This window comes from Metarhizium brunneum, chromosome 5 (assembly GCF_013426205.1).
Source record: "Metarhizium brunneum chromosome 5, complete sequence".
In the NCBI taxonomy this organism is placed as follows: domain Eukaryota; kingdom Fungi; phylum Ascomycota; class Sordariomycetes; order Hypocreales; family Clavicipitaceae; genus Metarhizium; species Metarhizium brunneum.
In genome coordinates this window covers 637802-662867 of record NC_089426.1, presented here as the reverse complement: position 1 = coordinate 662867, position 25066 = coordinate 637802, and the positions used below count along the sequence as shown (strand labels likewise).

Here is a 25066-nt window from a genome sequence, read left to right as displayed (position 1 = left end):
CGGATATGTATACGCATGATATGATGATGGTACATGGTGCTCGTCAAAGGGCCCCTATACAGGCGTGTCTATACATCTCTTTTCCCAATCCCCGGTAAAATAACAACAAACAAGGTTTCCCATTGCCCCCCCAACTCCCCGTCAGCCGTCACCTGATGCCCCCGGGATACGCCGCCGGCGCCTGGCTCTCCCGACTGCGCGAGGCAAACGCCGTCGCGGACAGATTATCCACCAGCTGGACGGCGTCGTTGTCCTCGTGCGGCTCGAGGACGGCGGCGGCGGGCTTCTTGTGCCACAGGCTGTTGTGCCTCGACTGGCGGCTGCGGGCGGAGCTGTCGGGCCCGGTGCCGAGATACAGCCCCGTGCTGGCGGGCTTGCGGATGGTCTGGATGAGGCGGTTGAGGATGACGAACTCGAGCTTGAGCTTGATGCCGTAGACGCAGGGCTTGAAGGCGCCCTGCAGGTGGAACATGTTGGCGCACTGGATGCCGAGCAGGACCACGTCGAGGGCGAGGATGACGGCGTTTGCGTAGACGAGCTGCCACAGCACCGCCTTCTGCTCCTTGGTCTGCTGGGGGCGCGCGGCCGGCCCTGCCGACGACGACGACCACGCGTGCTCCGTGAGCGGCGCCCGCCCGCGCAGGTACTTGCGCGTCTGGAACATGTAGAGGATGCTGAGGGCCGCCTCCTGCACGAAGAAGACGACGAGCTGGATCCGGTCCCAGATGAGGTTGAAGGCCGGCAGGTTGGGGTTGATGGACGTGGCTTGCTAGGCGGGGGGAAGGGTCCCGTGTTAGTCGGTGATTTTTGCCTGACGACGGATGTCCTTTCGGTTCGCTACTCACTGCTATGGTGCCAATCACCATGGTCGGGATGGAAAACACAATCGAGTTGAAGATGAGGACGTATTTGATGCCCCGGAGCACGTTGGCCGTGTGCATCAGCAGGTGCAGCCGCGAGTAGAGCACCCAGCTCTGCGGCACCACCATGATGAACCACGAGAGGTAGATGAGCGTGATGGACGGCACCGGGTCCTTCCACACGCCAAAGTCGGCGAGGATGATGAAGAGCGGCTGCAGGATGACGCCCCACGACGTGAGTGCGCAGGACCAAAAGTACAGCCCGCGCCGCCGCTTGAAGATGAGGAACAGCGCCGCGTTGATCTCGATGCCAATGTACCACGAGATGCCGATGAAGGCGGCCATGGTCATGGACAGAGGCAGGTCTTTTCGGATGTCGTCCATGGCGAGGCGCGAAGTGTGTGCAGTCGTCGTTGGCTGGTGTCGCGCGGCCGCATATAGAGAGGGAGCCCTGCGAGGCCGACCTTGTCTTGGTCGTCGAGGGGGGGGGGCCTTTTTTATTTTCTATATCAGCGATTGTTCACCTCGTTGCCGTTTTCATATTGATGTTAATGCGATGGTGTGCGGCCCTCCGTCCTGTGGTGCGTTGGCGGAAGATGCTCGCCGCTCCTCGGTGAGAATATCGACTTGACGGCTTCGGCAAAAAGGTTCAGAGGTCAATGTTACGCCCACGCACACCCCGTGGTGGTGACTGCTCACTTATCTATGCATGTACATATACCAGAGATGGCATCCATTTGTGGCCCGGGCCAGTATTACTTTGCATCGCCCAGTCTCCCAATTATCGGGGAAAAGGGGAGAGGGAAGGGGGCATCCCTACACCAGCATTGAAACTATGCGGCGCCGGTCGAGGTGACGGGTGGATTGACTTGACGCATACGACCACTCCCCTGGCAATAATACATCGGCGAAGTGCTGGGTTCGCAGTGTCCAGGGTTTCAGCGACACTCGTCGTCGTTGCAAGACGTCTCACCCCAGGCGACGACAGCTCGAGCTCGACTGAACCACGGGAAAAAAAGCTGCAGGACAAGATGCGGCTTGGGTCACGACGTCGCAGTCCAGGTGGAGACGAGAGGCCATCTCCAATTATGCCGACGACGTGCCCCCCTCTCTGGTGATCGGCGGGAAAACGTTGGCGTTTCCAGATGTCCCTCCATGTCATCGCCTTCGCCTATCGGCCTCTGTGTAACTGCGCGATGCGCAGCGTACATGAAAACGACCAGGCCGCTGCTACGCCAGCGCTGGGCTGGCATGCCCCCGCATTGTGCTTGGAAAAAAAAAATTGAGAATTGACCGTCGAAAAGGAAAGATTTAAGAGCCAAAGGAATGGCACCAAACGCCTCTTGATCCTGCGGGATTCCTGACCCCATCAACCAACGCCTTTTTTTCTCCCCCTCGCCCTCTCATCTTGAATTCCCCTCGTGGGCTGCTGAATGTACCAAAAGCCCTCACTGTCCAAGACACAATTCACATACCGCCAGTCCGTCAGTCAACATGGCAACGCGCAAGACGGCGCAGGACGTCATCGCGGCGCTCAACCTGGCTCCCCATCCCGAAAAGGGCTACTACATCGAGACGTTCCGGGACCCAGAGACGTCGGCCGAGGGCCGCGCGCCCAGCACCTACATCTACTACCTCCTCGAGGGCGAGTCAGGGCTGTCGCACTGGCACCGCGTGCTCGACGCCGTCGAGGTGTGGCACTACTACGCCGGCGCGCCGCTTCGGCTCTCGCTGTCGTGGGACGACGGCACGCCCGTCCGCGACCTGGTCCTTGGGCCCGACCTCTGGGACGCCCAGCGCCCGCAGGCCGTCATCCAGCGCCGGGAGTGGCAGCACGCGCGGTCCCTGGGGGACTGGACGCTCGTGGGATGCTCCGTCGCGCCCGGCTTTGACTTTGCGGGATTCGAGATGGCCGCGCCGGGCTGGGAGCCCAAGGGGGCTGCTGAGCACGAGTGAGCGGGAGAAGACATTTGTCAAGTATATTGGCTCTGGGGACAGACAAGAGGCGCGCTTGCCACGCCTCGTGCGTGTGTGTGTGTATGTATGTAAGCCGCCTCACTATGTACTTCCGCGCGTATAAGTCACTACCCCGTACACGTGGACGGCAAATTCCGTACAAGCAAGACAGGGCAGATAGTTGAAAAGAAAGAAATCAAGGGCTGGGCTGCATGGACCCGGCTGACGTGTGAATTTGCTGACATCTCGACTGCCAAATGCAACACGCCCTCCGCACCGAGACTTATTTCTTATTGCTCGAGGCGCCTATTTCCCCCCTCTTACCTTGATTGGCACTTGGTGTACTCGGTACTCTGTATCCCTCACCGGCGCCAGAGTCAGTCATGCATGCGTCTGGTGGGAGGTTGTCCCGGCACTTCAACGCCTCTGACGGGCCGTTGGGGGCCAGAAATGAAAGGGCTGTGCGGTCGTACGACGGGGTGAACCTTGAATCGACTAGCTCGACGATGCATTGACTGATGCCACCATGGAGATTCAGTTGACGGTTCCCCTTGTCAAAACCCAGGTCCCTGCCATTGAAAGGGCCCTGCAGATCCTGGGCCACAGGAGCTAGCCCGGAGCAGAGGGGAGAAGGGCCGACACGAAATCACCTCAGTCGAGTATCTGATGCGAATCGACGGTGTTTGCAAAGAGGCATTTCGGGCTTCTGCGTTGTGGTTTATCGTCGAATTGAAACCGTGGTGATGGACCGAGCACAACCACCACCTGCCCTTGAGACAGAGTGCCGCCGAGTCGATTCCATCGCGGGCCATGTGCTCGGCGAGATTGCGCAGCTCTCTTGGGCCGGGCCCCCTCATTTCACGAGATTCAATCTCTGATTCCATGCAGTCGAATTGAATTGAATTGGATACCAGATGCTGCCTTGCCTTGTTCAATGCCGGCGGGGACCGGGACCCTTCCGGCTTGCGAGTCAGAACCGCTGCGCCGCACAGTCCGGTAGGTTTTTCCCTATCACGTCTGTTCTGGTAGCGGCATAGTAGAGCTGCTTTATGGAACATTAATCATGCAGCCCACCGGACAAGTCCCATGATTTCCGAGCGCTGCGTACGTACTACGCGCGCTTGCGTTTGATATAGCCCCAGGTCAAGGTCACCTTTGCACATCATCATCTTGGTCTGTTTGATGGTCAGGTACAGTACCAGCTAGAAACCTTGTTGCTAAATTTTTTTTAATCTTGCTTCATTAATTTTTGTAAAAAGGGTCGCCTGATGTCCTCCCTCCACTCATCTTCCCAAAGCAGACTGCCACCGCTGGAAATGGCGTGCTTCGAGTCGACATATTGACTTCTCATCCAGATACACCCGTAGCTTGCCTTGACGATTTCCGGTTATTGCCGAGTCGATGCCCTCCTCTGCCCAGCGAGCCCATGCGCTCGGTAACGCTTGGCCACGGCGTGTGATTTCCGAATGAATGTATGGAGTACCAGAGTCGAGCCCGAGATGGATGGCCCTGGGTGGGTTTAGGCAAACCAACAAAACACTCGACTTGACCCCATCTGTCCATCTACACTGACCAGGGCATCGTGACTGGAGAATCCACCGGCGAGGCAGAGACGAACCGATGGTCTGATTTCCCCGTGAGACGTTTGAGCTTGGGCAGCCCCCATTGCACCGCCTCTGGCACGTTTCGCGTCTGCGCTTGGATGCCATGTGCCCAGGCGCGCTTTGGGGAAAATGTTTTTCCCACGAGGCAGCGACTTGGGATACCTCAGGAGAGGAGTGATGTGAATAGAGTCGCTGCCGACAAATGCCAGGGTGTGCAGAGTGGTTGCGTCAAGTTGCATGTCCGAGAGCCATGTGGGCTTTGCACATGTTACATTGATTGTGTAATTGAGCCAAATTATGCCACTTGAGCACCTGGGAAAATGTCCCATGTCCCATGGTGACGTCGTATCATGTAGAGTGAAAAGACGTTGCAGTGCAGAAAGACGCGACAGGCGGCACCAAACGATTTGCCGAATGAGCACTTTAATGATGTGCAGTGATGTGCAGTGCCGTTTGACTCTGTCTGGCATCTTTTCTACTTGAACACATGCCGCCGCCGGAATCATTTTGGCTGCCATTGACTGATTGCGTACGTTGTAACATCACACCATGATGCGCAGGGAGAGAGGTGACATGGAATAAGTTAGTCATCATCTCCTTGGAGGATTGTTGAGGCCAGAGACGGAAGACGAGGAGAGGCATAAAGCGAGAAAAGCATGTAGGGCGGATCCAAAAATGGTTCTCATTACGAATACAGAGCACCGGGACTGCCCTCATAAAAGCTGAGGGGGAGTCGATGAGTCTAGAAGAACAAGAGTATAGGGCACACTACCATTTACAACTTCATGGTAGGTTCAATTATGGCGGTGACAACGTGAAATTCAGCAGCATTGTCCAGACGCGTCCCTGTCAAGCGACAAAGACATTCCTTTGCCTACACCGGTGACTACTGCTGAATTATCGCCACACGCAGCCCTACCAATCGATGCTGAAACACTTTTCATGCAACCGCTACGGCTTCGTATGCAGCTACAGCCTACTACACAAATTGGCCCGGGGCCAGATGCTCTAATGGTCGACTTTCGGGGAGGATGAGTCCAGCGATTCATGCTGTTCGCAGACAGAGTCGTAGAAGCCGCACAGAGTTATGCCACGGAAGAGTGTACTTCTGCATGCTGGTTCTTGAGAGAATGTTGCCGGGCAACTTCATTTCGTTTTGAGCATGTCGGGTTCGTGTTGCGTCATATATCACGACGTATACTCCGTATCAGATAATCTCATACTGCGTTAATCTACATACTACCTACTCCGTAGGTACTCATGAGATGTCCCATTTCAACATGAACCATTGCCAATATTGCGTCATTTATCGTACGCAGCCGCCCACCCCCAAAGCCACTTCCAACAAATACAACCCTCTGCCAACGTAATGCCAAAGTCATATCACGGGTCATGGTTTCATAGGCTCATAAAGAATGACAAAACAAAGAGCTGGACGGATCTCGCCACTTGGTGCCGAATTTATCGTCCGAAAACCTTCAGCTCCAAAGCTCGCAGCGGCGGAAACGAAATAATCGTAAAACCACAAGCAATCCATAATCCAACATCGCCGCCTTGGGCCAATTTCGCAATGGGACCAGTATACCACGCCTGAGCCATGCCAAGTACCGCGCCAGCCCACCCGACCAAGAAACTTGCCAGTGCAGCAAGGCCCAGCGGCTGGTATTCTTTGTCCTCCCATCGAGACCAGTCGAATCCCCTGCGGCCGCGGAACATGAGGTGCTCCATGAGCACAACGAAGAACATGATCATTGCCCAGTAGCCCATTAGGGCACAAAAATTCTGGAAAATCGTAAAGAGCTGGTCGCGGCCGGCAACGGCCAGCACGAATTCAATCAGAATGATGACCGTCGACCAAACATATCGGGGCACAACCTTGAAATAGCGACCGAGGACCTGGACACCAAGAGCGGCAGAGTAGGTACTCGGAATGCTGTTGGCAATGACCCCCAGCGACACGACAACAGAACAAAACCTTCCAAAACCCTTGAGAGGTTCGTATCCGGCAACAATGAGAGCGCCTGAGCTGACGCCGTTGGCCTCGGCCCAGGCAGGGCTGTTGGCAACGCCGGTTCCGAGACCAATGGCAATGAGGTAGACAAAGGTAAAGGCAGTCCAGATGCCGGTGAGTGTGAGGAGGAAGATCTTGCGCTTTGAGGTCTTTTCCGGGTAGTAGACGTAAAAGTCAGAGGCCGCGCCGGCCCACGAGTTGGGCACGTACAGGCAGATGTTGAAGAAGGAGAGGCGTTGGGCGGCGAGGAGAGCGCCGCTGTTCTTGGAGGGAGTTGAGGCGTCGAAATAGGGCCCAGCGACACCGATAAGAATGAATAGGGCAATAGTTTGAGGAAGCCACGAGTATCTATACTCGGATCAGTGGTTTCTTCTCGCAAGAGGTTGAGGAGACCTGGCAGATGGAGACCATGGATGTACTTACCGCTCGTACTTGTGAAACAGAGCCATGCCAAAAACTGCAACCACCCAGCAAACCACGCTCACCACGATGATTCCGACAATGATGGTCATCTTGCCGCCACTAACAGCTGACAAGACTTGTCCTCCGATGATGCCATCAATGGTCGCGTAACCAATCATGAGAATGATATTGAGGAAGCACAGAATCTTGGATGGCCAGTAGCCCATAAAGAATCGCAAAACAACCTGACAACGAAGCATGGTGGGGTTAGCAAGTACATGTACCCAAAGTCAAGTCGGGATTGATCCCGATGTGCGGTAGTGCTTTTGCAACTACAAAGGTCGTCTCAGTTGTGTCAACTCACCATTGTCCGGTTTCCACTTTGAGGACCCCAAATACTCATGTACGCTGTAGTTAAACTGCCAACAAAGGCCCCGAATACAGCACACATGGCACAATCCAAAAACCCCAATTCAAAAGCCAAAGGCCCCAGCATGGCGACAGCAAGATTGTTTAGAGAAATATTGGCGCTGTACCACATGATGGCCACTTGGAGATCGCTGGACCATGAGGGAGGTTGACGCTCCTCGGGAAGTACCCGTGTAATACCACGGGCTTCAAAGCCGGCCAAGTTTTCTATTCGGTTGTTGACATCTCTCAGTCTGGAAGGCACAGGCAACTTCGCGGCAAGTTCATGGTCGCTGGCCGGAATGTTGGCTTCCTCGTCCGTGGAGCCGGTAGCACTCAGGTGAGAAATACCCTTCTCGTCGAATCTCTGAGTATTCTGGTGACCCGGTCCCGGGCGCAAGGGTGATACCATTTTGCTGATATGGAGTCTTCACAGACCAATGATGGGTTGTCTCGAGAAATTCGGCGACCAAGACTTTGCTGGTTAATCGTGGAATGGCGGGGAAAATGTGTTATCACTATTCCGGATATGCGAGGTGAGACACTCGCTGCTCGAATGCTCACGAGGCAACTCACGCCTGTCTAGCTGTGCAGAGGCCAATTAAATAGCGGCAGGGCGACAGGACTAAGCCAATATTGGTCGTGTTTCTTGTAAATAGGGACCGGGCGATGTTGCGGAGAACTGACCTGCGTCGGGGCTGGTAGAAGTCGAGGTGAAGGTGTAAGTCAACGGAGTCGAGCCACGAGGTCCCATGCATGAAGGGAAGCACGGTACAGCCAATTGATCCAAGAAACAGACCCCAAGGAAGCCAGCTTCACTGGAGTGAAGATAAGAAGACACTTGCACGGAAAGCTGGTAGCTAGCGGTGGTAGACGCGCAGCTCCAGGTTGATGCAATGCAATGCGTCAACGCCACGCAGACACCAGCGTCCAGGTCGATGTATCGGCAAGAATGCAAGTTGGAAATATAAAAGGCAGAAAGCAAAAACGTTAAATATTATAGACAAAAAAAATAAAACAAATCCAAGGACAAAGAATAAGGTGGAGAGAGAGCCAGCCATAACAGCCCTGTTGGCCAAACTGGTCCATCCGTCGCTCATCATCATCCTTCTTGAGACATGAGATGGCCGCCACTACCAACAGAGACTGGCGCAAAGCTGATGACGGCCCAGATGGGAATATGGCCATGGAACCATGGGACCATGAACCAAAACGTGGGCCCTGTGGTGATGCCATATCGCGCTGGTCAAGAGAAGCAAAAGAACAAGGTTTGATCCACAGCATGCCACCACCATCTGCTTGGACACGACGCTGCTGCGCTGCTCATGGCCAGATTTGGCAGTGCCTCCGTAGAAACCTGATGAATTGGATGAAGGGCTGGTGTTGGTTGCACATTGCCGTTTCCAAGTCGGCTGATGCCATCGATGCCGGTCGACGTGCGTGGGCAACCGCACAGACAAATTAAGCCGTGCGGTCCCGAGCCTGGGGACTACCATCAAAGACAGCCGAGCGGTTCGGCATAGAGCAACGTGCTGTCACTGCTCATGATGTGAGAATTGATACTAGACGAATAGAAGGCCGCCCATCTTGCCAGTCTGCCGTTGAGGTTGGGCGGAGGGGGGCTGGGGAGGATGCGCGAATGTCTTTCTGGTACGAGCCCGCCGATGCTCCTTCCTCTGGTGTAATCGCGCCTTCCCTGTTTGACTTCCCAAGAACTCTCTCAAGCCAGATCAGGGGACCCACTGGCTGCATGTGGCCCGCGGCGCCGAGTATCATTGCAAAGCTTTCTTCTTCTCCCTACTCTTGACTCCGTTTCTACCCATCCTTCAACTTCTGGATGCTTGGATGCGCATCCGGAACTCCGCCGACCGATGTTACGGTATGTGGTAAAGGGGGGCCCCAGCCATGGTTTTTTCCTTCTAGATGGCCTTCTTTCGCGCCATTCAAGGCCATACTTCGGCGAACCACAATGTGCCATCATGTACTCCGTACGGAGTACTTTGATAAGCATGCATATGAGCTCCGGGAGGTCTTCCTTTTTCGTTCGCTCACCACTTATAGCTCTCAACCACCAAAGATACACTGCATTCACGTCTTCTGCAGAACCCAGCCATCAATAACCCCGCTTCCCACACAAGCGACGACCGACAAAAGCCCTTGTACAATGGAAGCCAGACAGGTCAGCGTCAGGTGTGCCATTCGGCAATCCCACCTTGGTTGGACAAGGAGACCGAGAACGTCAAACCCCGCTTACCATTACTTTTGGTTCATGTCGGCTAGAGACGTCAAGAGTTCCTTCATCTTGCAAGAATTGCCATGCTTGCTCTTGGATAATTCCTAGCTTTCTGTGTGCCATCGACTCTCGTAAATGCGAAATAGCTCTCCTCTAATTGGCCGTTTACTATGAAACGTTGCGAGCGCGTAACCCATCATTCTGAACGTTGGAAGAAGTGAGGCTCCAAATTCACCAGTGTCGAGAATGCTATGAGAAGCGAGCCGCCGCCCCCAGAAATACACTCTGCCCAGTGCTCCAGATCGCAGTTGTTGGTTGTCATATCTACTTTTCATCACATCATATGGCTGTAGTTCCGCAGGCGGCTGTTCACTCCTCTCAGCCAGTGTATAGCGCCTCATGGGACAACGAAACTTGTAGCGACTTTAACACCGACTGCCTATTTGATCAGACCCTCTCACTTCGCAGTTGGCTTGTAAGTATCCGCAGGAGTGCTTTGAGGTCATGTGCTGACGCATACTGCAGTAATTGTTTATTGCGATTGCAGACCTCAATACCTCTTGGTGAGCAGACAACAATCCATACTTACCAGCCAACAACTCATTCGTTCTCAATAAGCCGTAGCATCGCCTGGCCCTACGCAAAGAGACGTTTACCTTGTGCCCAGGTCTGCCAATATTTTATCTCCAAGATCCAATCACCCACCCTTTTTAGCCAAGACCTTTAGTGGCCCGTTCACTTGCGGGAGAGCATGGAGCTCATGGAGACTTTTGGGCCGAACCACTAAGGGGCGATGAATACGATTGCTACTCAAGGTGGCGCAATAATGTTTGCGGGAGGGCCAAATGTGGGACATGCCGAACTCTCTCAAAAATTGCCTTGTTGCAGTGGGGATACCAGTCCGATACATGAAGCACAAGGCATCAATGTCCCAGTTCCTCATCTCAACTGCTTGCCGCTTGAGCATGCCCCCCCCCCAGACTGGCTGGAATTGCCATGTCCGTTCCTGGAAACAGGAGGAATTTTCCGATTCTATCCTCCTCGTCCGCAGGAAAGCAAAAGGCGGTACGTTATCGAACATGGCGTTCTTCAGCTGGCGCCACCAACGTTATTTGAAACGAATCGACCCTTCCCGCCCCCGCGTATAATGCTGTGGCCGCCTCTGTCTGTACATCAGGACTGGCCTTCCAAGACTGCTCCAGTTGTCCATGTACCCTTTCAACTCTGAAAATGGACTGCGATGCATCCCTCCTTTTAGAAAGGAACATCCCGAGTGGAGTAGTAAGCCAAGGGTTAGAACTTAGATCCTAGGAAAATTAATGTTAGTACCCTTGCTATGCTGATGACGGAGCACCTTTTGCCTCCGCGTGGGACCTCCTCCTTGTAAACCATGTTGAATATCTGGGTGAACACCAAGGTGATCTGGCTGCACGCGAGAAGTTTGTCTCGGCTATTATGGCGCAAATGGCACCTACATCAAGCGGCTATCGGAGGTTACTAATGAGAAGTATAGTATATTTCGAATCGCAATTCCGAGGGTATATCCTCCTGCTTTTACACTACGCGCCATTCTGGCGGTGAATTTTGTGGGGTTCTAAGCGAAAGAGAGAGGAAAATGATGAGGTATTGCCAGAGACGTAGCTGCGCATGGAGGCGATGCAATTCAATGCCCCGAAAACGAAGGAATTCTTGCGCCAAGTGTGTTCCGCCCCCTTGCAAATTGTAAATAAACGCATGCCACCGTTCCAATTCTGCATCACGAGCCCCAATCGAAACAAAACAAACGCTTGGAAGCCAACACTCCACCTCTTTTATTTGTGAGAATCGGTTGAAGAAACGTCTACCGTAGTGACAACCACAATTTTATCTTCCTTCGCCCCCTGCTGACTGCTTCCTGTGCTGCAGGACGGCAGGGCCGCTGATCGGTGTGTCCCGTCTGTCTGTTCTGGATTCGCGCTGACAGCAGCGTGGTGGTGATGATTTTGCGCGTGTCCTTGTAGAACCAATTCGATTTGGCTTCCCTGATCTGACGGAGGTTGTTGCTCCCGGGAGCCTTGGGTCACGACGCCTGAGCCTTCCTGTTCGTCCAGTTTATCCCACATTGTTGACCCCAGGATAGTCGTGCTGAGAATATTTTTTGGTTTCTTGTTCTTGCGGCCTCCTCCGCTGATGGTGTATCCATGGTATGACGGGGTATCAGTCGTTTCGGTGCCGCCAAACACTGTTCGGAACACCGGCCAGCACAGTGGCATATTTCCAACCAACATGGCGATTCCTACCTCGGCAACGTACCAGTACAAGAATACGTACGAGTTGGGGTTGCTGAAGTTGTAGTATCGGTTTAGGATGGCGGCGAGGATGTTGAATACACCCAAGCCGAGGATACAAACGAGAATAATCTTTCGCTTTGTGGGCAATCGCGTCTTGAAAATAATAGGAATAGGAATTAGTAGTAGCAGGATATCGGATGATATATTGCAAGCTGTTGCAAAGATCATGTGGTTGTAATATGTGGCGCATTGGTCAATTCGGACAGGGACGGCCCAGTATTCGGGCGTCGGACTGCACCAGTAGAAAACGAACATGAAGATGACGACAAGATATGTAACTACACAGTAGCCTGCCGCAATCTTGACCATCAGGTATTGCTTGGCTAGAATATGTCTCCTAGCGAGAGTTAGTACCGTAGCGTGCATGCTTGCCTTTTTGAACACTAGGGTTTCATGAGCAACTAACGTGAGACGAGAATAAAGTATCAGAAGACAAGCCTTGATGGTCCACGTGCCGGTAATGGTAAATATCTCGAGTACAAACGTCATGATGCTGCCGTAAATGGCTCGGTCGACGCCATCTGGTGTCAAGGCTGCCGCGGCCTCCGGTGACATATAATTACTCCCATTCTTGGCTACCTCATTTATAGCGACGACGACTCCGGTGAAATTAACCTACCACGATACTGGTGTTAGTCCAGGCCGAGTGATTTGGGAACAACAAAGTGAGAATGGCAGTGACCCGATCTGGGCCACCATGATGTTTCCGTGTGAAACCCCATTGTATGGCCGTAGTTTTATCTGAATTGCAAGATCTTGTAGACAAGAATATAGAAGGCAGTGAAGACGAACCAGAGCAAAAAGCATGAGATAGTCATCAACCATCAGATTCCGCCACTTCCCAAGTTTAATTCTCCTCGACGTCAGACGGCAGAGCACTATTGCTACGCCTAGTGTGTAGAGAATCCATGATTCAATTAATAGTGAAGTTGTGAATTCCATTCCGAATCCAACAGCTGGAATTGTACCTCATGAGCTTCGCACAGAGGGAGTCAGGCGCTTTTAGCGCCGCCGAGATCAGGTCGTACTAAGTCGGACTCGGTTTCATTCGACTATATTCGGGACATGTATGCTAAATCCTCGAGAGAAGATGGCGCTCTTGGCGATAGGCCGCCTAGAATTCAACGTAGGAAAATAAGGCAATGACAAAGGCGATCAGGGAATGTTGGAAGGGGGAAAATGCTAAAAAGGAAACGGAGACGTGCAGGTCGTGCTACGTTAAAACGTAGGGAGACGAGAGTTTATCTGCGGCCGATGGACACGGCGTTTAAAATTGTAACACACACTGGACTGGGTTTCATTCGTGTTACTGTCACCTGACGGGCGACAGCGGTAGCCATGAAGCGGCGAGCTCATAACTACTGTGTTACTCCATGACAGTTTAAAAAAAAAAGCCAGCGGTCCAACAATTCGAGGCCAACCGCGGGAGCCAGAGCCCAGAAAACCGTCAGATGGCAAATGACTTCATCCACATACACAGTGACGGCCCCCACGAACGAAGCTCTTGGTCTTGAACTGTGGATTGAAGGAGATGGCGGAATCTAGCCGAAGCTGCTCAGTTGCACCAGCTCAATTCCACTGATAGGGCATCAGGCCGGCCATGTCGCCCTTGTCGGCTCGTCTGGGCGGACTATCTACCGGCATGGGCACCCCTGTCTCGCGGCTCAGGATCTACAACTTTGGCGTGAGTGCAGCCACATGTCCAGTGCGTTCTGTTCAAGGCCGACGGTGAATTCCAGTGTCTGTCTGCCTGTGTGCTGCCCCCCTTGAAGCGGTGGTGCAGGGTGTGGTTGCATTGTCATCTATCCCACAGGGGTTGGCTGTGTCGTGTGTGCTCCGATGGTGCCGCTGGTACCGCTTCTGGGCCGTCCGATGAGTAGCGAATGTCGGGTTTCCTGCCATGCCGGGCAGGCACCGCTGCATGCGTGTGATGGAGGAGAAATTACAAACTCGTAGCGAATCGACGTTAAATGTCTGCTGGAGCCGGTCATGAGTGGGTGGAAGCTCGGGAGCCTGTGCGGGAGCGCCTCCACGTCGATACGAGTTGACAGGACAGCCAAGGAGCCTGAGCCAATCTTTGTGGTCAGATCGCCTGCGACCTGCCGAGATATCGACGGGTCGATGTGCGTGTGTCGCATAACGGTTCGAGACATGGAGAGCAGCGTCGCAGAGACATGTCGGACAGCACAGCGAGTCGGGCCATGTCGTGTGCGAGTCCAAGAGCCACTGGCTCACCGAGACAGAAGGAGCAACTCGATGCATCATCCGTGCTTACCTACAACGGTTACCCGAGGTAGGGTAAGTACATACATGTACGTACTCCGTACTCCGTACTGCCTGGTGCATGCCAATCGCTCTTATTCGCAACTCTGGAACGTTGAGGAGTCGCATTTCACACTTTTCTCACTTTGCCGCCGCTTCACACTCCCTTTTGGCTCCGTCAATGCTGGTCCTCCAGAGTACGCCACAGGGTCCGAGTCCCATGCGAAAAGGCGGCTGAGTTGTCCATACTGAGCGAGGCTTCATCGTCAGGTGCTTTGCCGCAATCACGTATCATAGTTTTGTCGGGAAAATCCTAGCCGCTTCATTTAACCAGACTTTGCGGCGCGGCGGACAAGGCCTCCGTTGCACTAGCTGCCACTAGCGACAGCCTGGAAAACGCTCTCGATCGAACTCTTGACAATGAATATACTGCAGAAAAGCAGTATTCGATCTATCATTCTCTTGGAGAAGGGAGGCTTGCGTTCGGACCCCTCATGGCTGGCAGGATGGCAGACCACCGAGCTGTTGCACTCATGCCTCTGTGACCCATTGCCATTTCGACAAGAAGAAATTTTCTTGAAACCAAGAAAGCCGTCTTGCGGCTATTTCTAATAAAATACACAGGCCGCAGATGGCATGTCTTACAGCTGAAATTTGCCATTGGCTGAATCACCGGCGTCATTACTCCGTACGACTTCAAACTATTGGGTCCAGATTACCAGACCGACCCTTAACGATGCCTTCAATCTCGGAAGTCACCCATCCGCCATAAAAGTCTCCAGGCTGCGGCTCGACTTTCTCGCCGTCGACAAAACACTCCCAAGGCTCGGCGTAAAAGGATAGATATCCCTGAATGGGTTCAAATGGCGAGGCGGGTTGGTCATACGACCATATCCGGTTGCAGACGGTTTTACCATCGCTGAGTTGGGCCATGTAGTAGGTTGCAAATCCTTTCCATTCGCAGAATGTCTTCTTCGCAGTCGTAGCCAGGGGAATCCGAACAGATGACGGTGGGAGATAGTAAGCTGTTCCACGTTTGTCAATGGCTGGCAGGAAGTAGACCTCAAAGTAAGGCCTTCAAAACCAAAATCTGGGACATGGAATCGCTCTTCCAAAAATACTCGGCTCAAATACAGGGATCATGGGAGCAAAGCAAACGAAAAGGGGGATGCGATGGCGAGCTCAGAAGTGCGACATACTTGGCGGATGGTGAGTCTCCAAAGCCCAAAACGCCTCTTTGGTCTCAGCAATCGTTTGCCCCTTGTACACGACCAGTAGATGTCGAGATATTTTCTCCAGTCGGGGCGGCCGTGGGAAGCTCTGAACGTTCATCGTGAGTTTGGAAGCCATTGGTAGGGGTGCAAAGCGTGGTCTGGGTGTTGATGTACGGCTGAAGATTAGATGGCGATCATTTCTGAGTGGTTCGCAGCTTGGTGTCCATGGAGTCATGGACCATGCATGGCTGAGGTGAGGTGGCTTTGAATCCGCCCCCAACCCTGAGAAACTGGTCACGCCACGACAACACTCTTGCCCCAGCAGATGCGCTTTGACTTCAATATTGAACCGCGTTGTAATTTCACAAGCTATTTGAAGTTTTCAATTATGAGGCGAGTCTATACAGGGGCCAGGGTGTTTTGCTGACCAGTTCATCAGTGATGACATTAATTATGCACGTGACCCGGAATTATTTGAGATTTCCACTACACCTTGCTCTGTATCATTGCTACTACGGCAGTGGCCGGGTGGCTGCAAGACCAGACTCTTTCAAATGTGCGAGTCCCTTATATCCGTTTCTTGCTTGATCGTTGTTATGCCCGGTTTTGGTTCTCCCTCCAAACTTCATCCACCGATTCTAATCGAGGAAGCTCCCGGGTAGCTTCATTACGGCGGCTTGGTGATTAATTCAACAGTTTAAACTCCGGTTTATATATCATCAAAATGGAATAAGGGGTTCCAGACTATTTTCCTTGAAATCCTGGCAAACATTTTATCCAACACAATCAGTTCATGGTATTTCCCTAGCATTGGCACGAGTGCCCATGAATCCGTCACACAGTCAACAGGGACAAGATGGAGTTGCCACGACGGACATGACAATTCAATTTCACCCAAGATTGAAAATGCATGGCATCGATCCCTACAAATCCTGTCAACTGAGCCGCCCCAACGTTCCATCACAAACCCCGCGATGGTCAGGTAACACAGCAGACGCCCATCAACTGCCAGAACCGAAGTACCACGGCAACCACCAAATGAGGCTTGAATGTGGCTTGACATCCGTGGCGGTGCCAATTGTTGCGTCACCTCGTGGCGCCCCGCACTCTCCAAGTCCTCATGCCACTCACATGACGGCCAATCCGACAGGCAGCCCCGAACACCACCATCACCAAACCACCCGCCTCTCGACTTCAAACCCGAAAATCCGTCTTCATCTCAGACTCGGAAGAAACACACCCGTCTCCAAAGCAACCATGTCGAACCGCCAACTCGCCCGCGACATGCAAGTCGAGTTCCAAGCGCGCTTCCAAGCCAAGCAAGCGCGGCGCGAGGCCCAAAAAGCCGCCAAGCAAGACCCCATCCTCAAGAAGCAGATCCAGGAGCTCCTCAAAAAGGGCGAGACCCAAAAGGCCTACCAAAAGGCCAAGATGCTCCTCAGCAAGCAGGCGCTCGCCTCGCAAATGGACCAGGTCGCCGACATGGCGGAGCTGAGCGCCACCCAGATCCAGGCCAACAATGCCATGAACCGCATGACGCACATGATGGCCCAGTCATCCAAGGTGATGACTGCCGCGCAGAAGAATGCCACCCCTGCAAAGGTAATGAAAGCACCCTCCCCCGGCGATCCCTACGACAAAAAAAAGACGCTAACGAATGTGTACCAGAGCCTCGGCGTCCTCGAAAACTTCAAGGAACAAAACGAAGAATACGCCATGACGAACAACATCTACCAGGACGCTTTTGCGCAGTCCACCTCGGCGCAGGTGCCCGAGGACGCGGTCCACGAACTCCTCGGCAAGCTGGCTGACGATGCGGGCATCGAGCTCAACCAGCAGCTGAATGAGGCGACGCCCGCTGAGGCTGAGCCGGCGACCGAGGTCACGCCCGAGGACGAGGATAAACTGCAGCAGAGGCTGAGGGCCTTGCGGGCCTAATGCCAAAGGTTTTTGTTTCACTTTTTTGTGTTTTTTTCCATGCGAAGGGATCGACTGGGCGGGTGTTCTTGGGTGTTTTCGGATGGAACACGTTATTTTATCCGTGTATTCTTTCTCATCGCATCACATTCTTTCGTGGGATAAAGTCATTGCTAGGCGTTTCAGGGGCCTGTGTTTACATTAGAATGGATGTGAATTTCACCTTTTACAACTCTATTGCTGTGCATAGCGTGCTTTGCCACGTCTATTTCCTTACTTCCATTGCGCAACAAGCTGGGTTGGGATCCCCTGCTAATCCCATAACCATATAGAGACCGCGGCGGGCCGTGCGCCACGTCTTGGATATCCGGTCCCAACTACATGTACAAGCTCGCCACGGCGGTGATATCCCTCTTGATCAGCTCCTGCGCCTCTTGCATCTTTTGATACAACTCGGGGTCACCCACTATCCTCGCCGCATTCTTCACCTCCCTACATGTCTCGTCCAATCTCGTAATGGTGCGCACTATAGTGCCCTCAAGTATATCCGTCAGGCCTGTAATGTTCTTGAAACTCATCCCCCTTGCCCACTCGTACACCACTTCCATGAGGCCGAATCTTGGTCGTGACACAAAGTCATTCGAGTCGTCCGCTGACTGAATCACCTGCAACCTGGTCTGTACGTCGTTGACTTTTTCGGAAATCGCAATAATGGTGTCCCGTCCGCGCTCCAAGTTGCCTGTCAATGTGGGTTCGACTGTAGTCTTCTCCTGGAACACAAAGGAGGATAGGAGGGCGGCGATTTCAGCGGGCTCGAAATCGGCGAGGACGTTGTCGAGGATGAGTTCGGTGAGGACGAGTTCGTCGCCCGAGTGGACTTCGCATGCTACTTTGCCCTTAAGCTGGATTCGCGTGGCATCGTCGATGAAGTCGAGCTCTTTGAGAACTTGGACGCGCTGCTCGTAATCGGGCAGGAGTTGGAGATTTTGGTCCGAGAGGGACTGCTTGAGCTGGGAGATGTGCTCTTTGATGAGCCATTCGTCGTGGCACATGGCGAACTGCAAATCGTTAGTCAGAGGGTCTTTTGCTCTTCAATAAAACGGAATATGCTCACGTGTTTCAGGAACGCCTGGCATTTTATGACCGGGGATATGGAAATCGCCTTAACCAACTGCACTCTCTTCTCGACAATCTCCTGCAACTGCATGCTTTTGATCTTGCCCATATCCACTTCATCCCATCGGGCGTCCCAACCGGAACAAATATCCTGTAGTTTCTCCATGGCTTGTTGACCAGCTTCACCACCCTTGAAGATTTCTGGAATTGTGCCCTTGAGAACCCATTTGGTCAAGCACTCCACATCGCTCAGTGGCACGTGCAGAGTCTTAATCTGCAAGCGCCTCTTGCCCTGAGGCAGTTTGTGCAAGTATCTGCGGAAAGCAGGGATGAAGGGTAATTGGTCTGTTGCATCTCGTCTTTCCCTCAGTGGTTTGATAGCGCAGACATGAAGGATAGGGTCATCCAGGGTACCCTTCGGACTCATGCCTTCTGACAGCAAGATGCCAACTGTCCGAACACCCTCCCAGTTAAATACAATGAGACGCTGTTGACTAAACATTCTACGCCCAAATGTGATTCGGAGGAGACCTTTATACAGTTCAAGAGTAAGCTGCTTAAAGTCTTGGGCAGCCTGGTGACATTCGTCCATAGCGGTGTCACAAATCTTGCAGGACTCTCTCTTGACCTTGGCCAGATCAGCTTGTGCGAGCTTGACATCCTTTTCGTGTTCAGGAAGCAGTGCCTGAGTGGCGTGCTCTGAGAAGCTGCGCTTAATCATCTCCTCAATCTTTAACGCTTCGACCCGGAGCAAGTTGAGGATCATGTTGTAGGTAAGACGGAACTGAGACCGTAGCTTAGACGGCTCTCCCAGTATCATGTTGCGGAGCTCAGCGGCAGGCGGTACGTCGTCAGCACTCCCTGGTGGAACAATGATGACTGATCCAACCGTGTCCAGACCACGGCGACCGGCTCGACCGGCCATTTGAGTATACTCGCCAGGGAGCAGATTGCGGAATGAGTGTCCATCATGTTTTCTGTAGCCCGAGAAGACGACAGTTCTGGTGGGCAGGTTCAGACCCATGGCAAATGTCTCGGTAGCAAAAAGCACCTTCACCAGGGTCTGGGCGAACAGTATCTCCACCAATTCCTTGACGATTGGTAGTAATCCGCCGTGATGCACCGCTATGCCCCTGCTCAGCAGTTCTCTCAACCTAATAATCTGGGGTAACTGTCTGTCTTCGGGTTTTAATCGTGCAATAGACTTTTCGATAACCATGTGAATGTGACTCTTCTCCTGGGCGGTGCAGAAGTCTTGATTGCTCAAAGCATCCGCATTTTGCTCACATCTCTTCTTGGAAAAGACAAAGATACAAGCTGGCAGGAGAGACTTCTTTCGCAAGAACTGAACGAGGTGTACCCAAAGATTTTTGTCTTGCGCAGCAGAAGTCATGCCACCAGCACGACCTCCACGGCCCATGTGGCCAGGGGCATGGCTGGCACGAGGTGGCCCTCCGCGGCCTCTTTGCTGATTTCCGCCTCTTTGTTGGCCACCTCCTCGTCCACCGCGCTGTTGAGGTCCTCCACGCTGTTGGCCACCACGTTGTCCGCCTCGGGAGTTGCCTCCTCTCATGGCCACTGTAGTCTCTGATGGTCTTTGCGTCTCCTTGCCCTGTACGGCTCCGTGTGCATCTTTCCATCCCTTTTCAATAAACTTCTTGTCTGAGTCGACGATTTTGTGGACGTCCTTGCCCGCCCAGAGATAATGCTCGAGAGGAACAGGGCGTTTGGAAGTCGAAATGACATAAATGTCCTTTTGCTTTGTGCGGCCAACCCATGACGCAAATTCATACGTATTTGGAACAGTGGCCGACAACAGAATAAGCGTAACATGCTCTGGCAGCATAATAATGACCTCTTCCCAAACCACCCCTCGCTCAAAATCATTCACATAGTGAACTTCGTCGAAAATTACAAATTCAACGTCACGAATCAGGTCGGCTCCGCGGTAAAGCATACTTCGTAGAATCTCGGTCGTCATAATCAGGCAGCTAGCCTCGGGATTAATCTGAACGTCACCGGTGAGAATGCCGACCTCATCGAACGTCTGTCGAAAATCTCGAAACTTCTGGTTACTCAATGCCTTGATGGGTGATGTGTAGATGGCTTTCGTCATGTGCTTCGCAGCCAAAGCAATGGCATACTCAGCGACAACTGTTTTGCCTGCTGATGTATGGGCAGCGACGAAGACGGAATCGCCGTTCTCGAGATGGTAAACAGCCTCCTTCTGAAAAGTGTCCAGCTCGAATGGCCACTCTCTAGCCATGTCAGGTACCAATTCTCGAAAGTTCGGCATCCCTTGTCGGATATCTACCATGTGTGCCCATTCACGGCCAGCCTTACGGGCACTCGATGCTGCCAGCACACCATGAGGCTCCAGAGCCGGGAATTCGATAGGAAGGATATCATCGATGTCGTCTTCATCTTCCCCTGCATCGGATGCATCTGCCGGCGTCTCATCGGGGGAATCCCCTTCTGTCTCATCCACCGACCCAGCGTTTTCGGGCTCCTCTTCCAAAGCCTCCTGAACGGCGCTGGCCGCCTCTTCATCAGGAGCATTCTTCTTCTTGCTGAAATCGATGCCTCGATCCAGACCTGGGGCTATCTGTAGTAAACCCCCTTCGCCTAGTTGGATAACCCTGTCAAGCTTATTGGCTTTCGCGCCTTCTTCAATCCCTCCTGCGTGAACCTGATCCTCGAGCGCGGCTGTGGCTTCAATACCTTCAAGCCCACCGGGAGCAAAAGGAAAGAACCCGGCGGCTCCACGAACAAAGTCGGCTCGGTTGGCCGGTTTTCGAAGCAAGCTAGTTGAGTTCTTGGCCGTGGCACTATTTGAAGGTAGTGTGACGTTCTTGTAGCCAGTGACTCTACCCTCCAGCCCATGGCGTTGGAACCTCGTCACAGTACGAGTCTGAGTGGGTGCCAGTTTAAATAGGGAGGTGTACTCAGTTTCAAAATCCCATCGTTGCTGCAAAAGATTGAGCCATTCGCTTGAGAACTCGCGTGAAGGTGTCAGAAATTTGTCTTCCAGGTGACGCTTGAGGGCCTCTGAATCCAGGCCTTGTGCGTTTCCGGACAGGGACGTTCCGTCCTCCTGCTCGCGCAGGAGGGCATCGATTCCGGCCATGCTGACTATGATGATGGTGAGGTTGGCTCGTGAAGATGGCTACACTCGATCTTGTCATTGCCAGTTGGGCATGCCCCACATGTGTGGGTGAAGTGGGGCTGATATCGCACCGACTTGTTCTGCTCACTACTCCGTACAGTCAGTGGCAGAATCTATTTGCTCAACGAAAAGTATACCAGACACTAATATGCTTTCTGGTAGTATCATTGATATTATATTATGGAGCGCGGTAGCTACCTACCTAGGCAGGTACACTTAGGGTAGGTACTTTTTGCCTCCCATTGTAGCCCAAGCTCCTTTCTGCAATGGCCGGGGGCGGATCAACAATCAACACAAACGGAACACGAGACAAATTCACAGCAGCAATCAGCTCTGGTAGTTTATCTCCAGGCTCACAGTAGGCAATCAATTTCGAAAATCACCGAGTGGACTAGTCACAATATTTGCAGTTCGATTTCACCAGCGATGAGCAAAGACGAATGCAAGGCAGAGGGTGTATACATGACGAAACAGATTACAAGTACAGGTCCCCTTCCCCAAGTCCGTCTATAAAATAAAGATATTTTTAAAGCGCGCTATAATTCCTGTCCGCGCTCTTCTGCAGCACGTAATTATGATAATGCTGCTGTTCCGCTCCAAAGCTGCAGCTCAGCCTCACGCCACTGCTGCTTCAGAAGCCCCTTCGCCTCTCGCGCGTCAGTTTTCTCAACCTTGATGCATTTCCAAAGTTGTGTAAGCCAGCCTCTTAGACTCGCAACAGCTTGGCGGCGTAATCCTCGATGACCTTCTCAGTAGGGAAGCTCATTTCCTCGAGCTTCTGGGCGTAAGGAGTGGGCACGTCGGCGCCAGTGACTCGCTGAGCAGGAGCATCAAGGTAGTCAAAAGCGTACTCCATAGTCAGGGCAAGAATCTCGGCGCCAACACCGTAGTGGGGGAAGCCGGACTCAACGGAGAGAAGACGGTGGGTCTTCTTGACGGACTTGACAATGGTTTCAATGTCGAGAGGCTTGACGGAACGCAGGTTGATGACCTCAGCCTCGATGCCATAATTCTTCTTCAGGTTCTCGGCGGCGACCAGAGACTGACCAACACACCGGGAGAGAGAGACGATGGTGAGATCCTTTCCGGCACGCTCTACCTTGGCCTTACCGAAGGGCAGCACGAAATCATCTTTCTGGGCGGCCTCGGACATGGGGAAGGACTGGCCGTACATGAGTTCGTTTTCGAGGACGACGACGGGGTTGGGATCGCGGATAGCAGCCTTGAGAAGACCCTTGGCATCCTCGGCGCTCCAGGGGGAGACAACCTTGAGGCCAGGGACGCTGCCATACCAGGCGGAGTAGTCCTGGGAGTGCTGAGCGGCAACACCAGCGGCAAAGCCATTGGGACCACGGAAGGTGATGTTGCACGGCTGGATACCGCCGGACATGTAAAGAGTCTTTCCGGCAGAGTTGACGATCTGATCGATGGCCTGCATGGCGAAGTTGAAGGTCATGAACTCGCACTGTCACGATTCGGAATTAGCTCAAGTATCAACACTAGCAACGCCAACATTTCATAGTGTAAAATCGATCCGCGCTGGAGCTGCGCATAGCAAACTGGGTCAAAGATCAATGAAGAACAACAGCAGGTTACTTACAACAGGGTGCAGGCCGCTTAGAGCAGCTCCAATGGCGAGTCCGCAGAAACCGGACTCGGTGATGGGGGTGTCGATGACACGTTTGTCGCCGAAACGATCCAAAAGACCCTTGGTGACCTTGTAGGCACCATTGTACTGCGCAACTTCCTCACCCAGGATGAAAACCTTGGGGTTGGACTCCAGTTCCTCAGCGAGGGCCTCGTTCAGAGCCTCGCGGACAGTATATTCCTTGACGCCGGCTCCCTCCGCATATTTCCTGCTCTGTTGAGCGCCGAAGAAGACAGGAGTGGTTACGGCTCGGGGGGTCTGGGTGAAGGCGGCAGCGGCGGGAGTCTTGATGGCAGCAGCTCGTGATGAGAGCGCCAGGCGGGCGGCCGGTCGGAGAATACGGGACATGGTGTCTGCGTTGTATGTGGATATTTGTTGAGGGTTGAGGCTGGAGGAGATAAATCCAAATGCAACACACAAGAGCTGCTTTGACTCTGAGCCGCCAATGCTAGTCGTCACAATTGGAATTGGACAAGCAGGAGCGGACAAGAGCAAGAGACAAATAAAATCAGCACGGGGCTGGTTCAACAGAAGGACTAGCGGTGGTGGAGGATGTAGATGACGATGGCTTCAACAGATGGCCTCGAGGGAATTTCCTTTCCGGAGCACGGCGAAACGAGCTTCCTGGTTGGAGCGACTTCGCAGGACGCGGCGGACCAGAGCTTCTGCTTTTTTTCCATTGGGGCCGTCGCCGCCCGCCTGCCAACGTGGAGCTCCCCTGGCACTCTCTTTCCACATTGGCTGCCAGCTGGCTGGGCGAGTGGCTCCACCGGCGCTATTCTCGGAGACCCGTCGAATTGCGGCGAGGAAGGGGCAACGCTCGCTGTTCGACCCTGCCCCGAAGCTCCTGCTTCCGTTCTTGCTGCTGCATTCTGTTGGGGCGACAGCTTACCCCTAACCCATGCCACGCCGCGATAAGCGACGACAATGACTAAGCCGACTAAGTCGTCGCGTGTCGTGATCACTCTTTGGCAAGCATTCGGAGAAGCTGTCTATGCTGCGTATAATCATCCCTGTCTTGTACGCCTTCAGGATAGACCATAAACTACTGTATACCCCTCGTCTAGGCTATGATCCTTTGACTGTGTTAAGGTGCCGCCTTCGTATTTACTCCAGAGTACTACCCTTATCGGGTCTCTTGAGTCTTTACCTATTTAGGGTCAAAACGCTACCATGTCATGTATTAAGAATAATTAATAATACTTTTCTCATTGCAAAAAAATGAGTGTACATGTATATACTTAAATAAATCTTAGTTCTTATGGGGCATTATCCCCGTAAGAGACTTCGCTGACGTCTTAACGCAGTTAAAGGGATAGCATATCGATATCGGAGTCAAAGTTATCGGTCCCGGTCCGTCGTGGTGGTGGCATTCACCCTTCCTCAGGAGCTGAAGATATCTCGTCTGATATATCCGAATACGGTAGCATATCGAAATCAGAGTCAAAGTCATCGGTCTGGATCTGCGGTGAAGGTATTTTGCCTTCCTCAAACTCCAATATCAGCTCTTTTAAACGGGCTACCACCTGGTTCCATTTTTGAAAGCTCTCGCTTAGCTCACTTTGAAGGAATAATAGCATTTTCCCGTCAAGATCTTTGCCGCCAAATCCGAATTGTTGCAGTGTTATTTGGGCCGCTGCAAATCGGTCCAGCGACTCCATCCATCGGCTGCTGAAAGCGCAGAGATAATAGAGAGCTTGAGGTATATACTCGTCTGCCCATGATGCGTCCACTTCTAACAGAGAGTAAATAATTGCCATACTTAGTTGCTGCGCTGCTAAAGTGCATTGATCAATGAATTCTTTGTCCATGCATGTGCGTACGAGTTCTGTCCCTTCTGTGTTTGGGTGGGACACCTGGAACCGCAAACAATCCCATCGACGGCGTGCCGTCGACGAGTCACTAGGCATATCACTTTTGACCCTCTCGTCGGCTATGG

General features: G+C 52.9%; 9 protein-coding genes across 9 annotated transcripts; 2 read left to right on the top strand and 7 right to left on the bottom strand.

The window, feature by feature from the left end:
• Positions 1 to 148: 148 nt before the first annotated feature.
• On the bottom strand, positions 149 to 1244 carry G6M90_00g082860 (uncharacterized protein; the record flags this gene model as incomplete). The annotated part of the gene is made up of 2 exons (XM_014688022.1): positions 149 to 769; positions 846 to 1244. 2 exons carry the CDS (start codon positions 1242 to 1244, stop codon positions 149 to 151), a joined length of 1020 nt encoding a protein of 339 aa, XP_014543508.1.
• Positions 1245 to 2354: 1110 nt separating this feature from the next.
• Positions 2355 to 2816, top strand: G6M90_00g082850 (uncharacterized protein; the record flags this gene model as incomplete). Its single annotated transcript, XM_014688021.1, has 1 exon — positions 2355 to 2816. The coding sequence occupies one exon, from the start codon at positions 2355 to 2357 to the stop codon at positions 2814 to 2816; it is 462 nt and encodes a 153-aa protein (XP_014543507.1).
• Positions 2817 to 5881: 3065 nt separating this feature from the next.
• fcyB_2 (Purine-cytosine permease fcyB) lies at positions 5882 to 7653 on the bottom strand (the record flags this gene model as incomplete). The annotated part of the gene is made up of 3 exons (XM_014688020.1): positions 5882 to 6779; positions 6855 to 7078; positions 7198 to 7653. 3 exons carry the CDS (start codon positions 7651 to 7653, stop codon positions 5882 to 5884), a joined length of 1578 nt encoding a protein of 525 aa, XP_014543506.1.
• Positions 7654 to 11285: 3632 nt separating this feature from the next.
• On the bottom strand, positions 11286 to 12359 carry G6M90_00g082830 (uncharacterized protein; the record flags this gene model as incomplete). Its single annotated transcript, XM_014688019.1, has 2 exons — positions 11286 to 12141; positions 12211 to 12359. 2 exons carry the CDS (start codon positions 12357 to 12359, stop codon positions 11286 to 11288), a joined length of 1005 nt encoding a protein of 334 aa, XP_014543505.1.
• A 2403-nt stretch (positions 12360 to 14762) lies between these two features.
• On the bottom strand, positions 14763 to 15398 carry G6M90_00g082820 (uncharacterized protein; the record flags this gene model as incomplete). Its single annotated transcript, XM_014688018.1, has 2 exons — positions 14763 to 15091; positions 15266 to 15398. The coding sequence occupies 2 exons, from the start codon at positions 15396 to 15398 to the stop codon at positions 14763 to 14765; spliced, it is 462 nt and encodes a 153-aa protein (XP_014543504.1).
• A 1139-nt stretch (positions 15399 to 16537) lies between these two features.
• On the top strand, positions 16538 to 17218 carry G6M90_00g082810 (uncharacterized protein; the record flags this gene model as incomplete). The annotated part of the gene is made up of 2 exons (XM_014688017.1): positions 16538 to 16882; positions 16949 to 17218. 2 exons carry the CDS (start codon positions 16538 to 16540, stop codon positions 17216 to 17218), a joined length of 615 nt encoding a protein of 204 aa, XP_014543503.1.
• A 356-nt stretch (positions 17219 to 17574) lies between these two features.
• G6M90_00g082800 (uncharacterized protein) lies at positions 17575 to 21440 on the bottom strand (the record flags this gene model as incomplete). Its single annotated transcript, XM_014688016.1, has 2 exons — positions 17575 to 18255; positions 18312 to 21440. 2 exons carry the CDS (start codon positions 21438 to 21440, stop codon positions 17575 to 17577), a joined length of 3810 nt encoding a protein of 1269 aa, XP_014543502.1.
• A 745-nt stretch (positions 21441 to 22185) lies between these two features.
• Positions 22186 to 23475, bottom strand: pdb1 (Pyruvate dehydrogenase E1 component subunit beta; the record flags this gene model as incomplete). Its single annotated transcript, XM_014688015.1, has 2 exons — positions 22186 to 22944; positions 23080 to 23475. The coding sequence occupies 2 exons, from the start codon at positions 23473 to 23475 to the stop codon at positions 22186 to 22188; spliced, it is 1155 nt and encodes a 384-aa protein (XP_014543501.1).
• Positions 23476 to 24500: 1025 nt separating this feature from the next.
• G6M90_00g082780 (uncharacterized protein) lies at positions 24501 to 24887 on the bottom strand (the record flags this gene model as incomplete). The annotated part of the gene is made up of 1 exon (XM_014688014.1): positions 24501 to 24887. One exon carries the CDS (start codon positions 24885 to 24887, stop codon positions 24501 to 24503), a length of 387 nt encoding a protein of 128 aa, XP_014543500.1.
• Between the last annotated feature and the right edge of the window lie 179 nt (positions 24888 to 25066).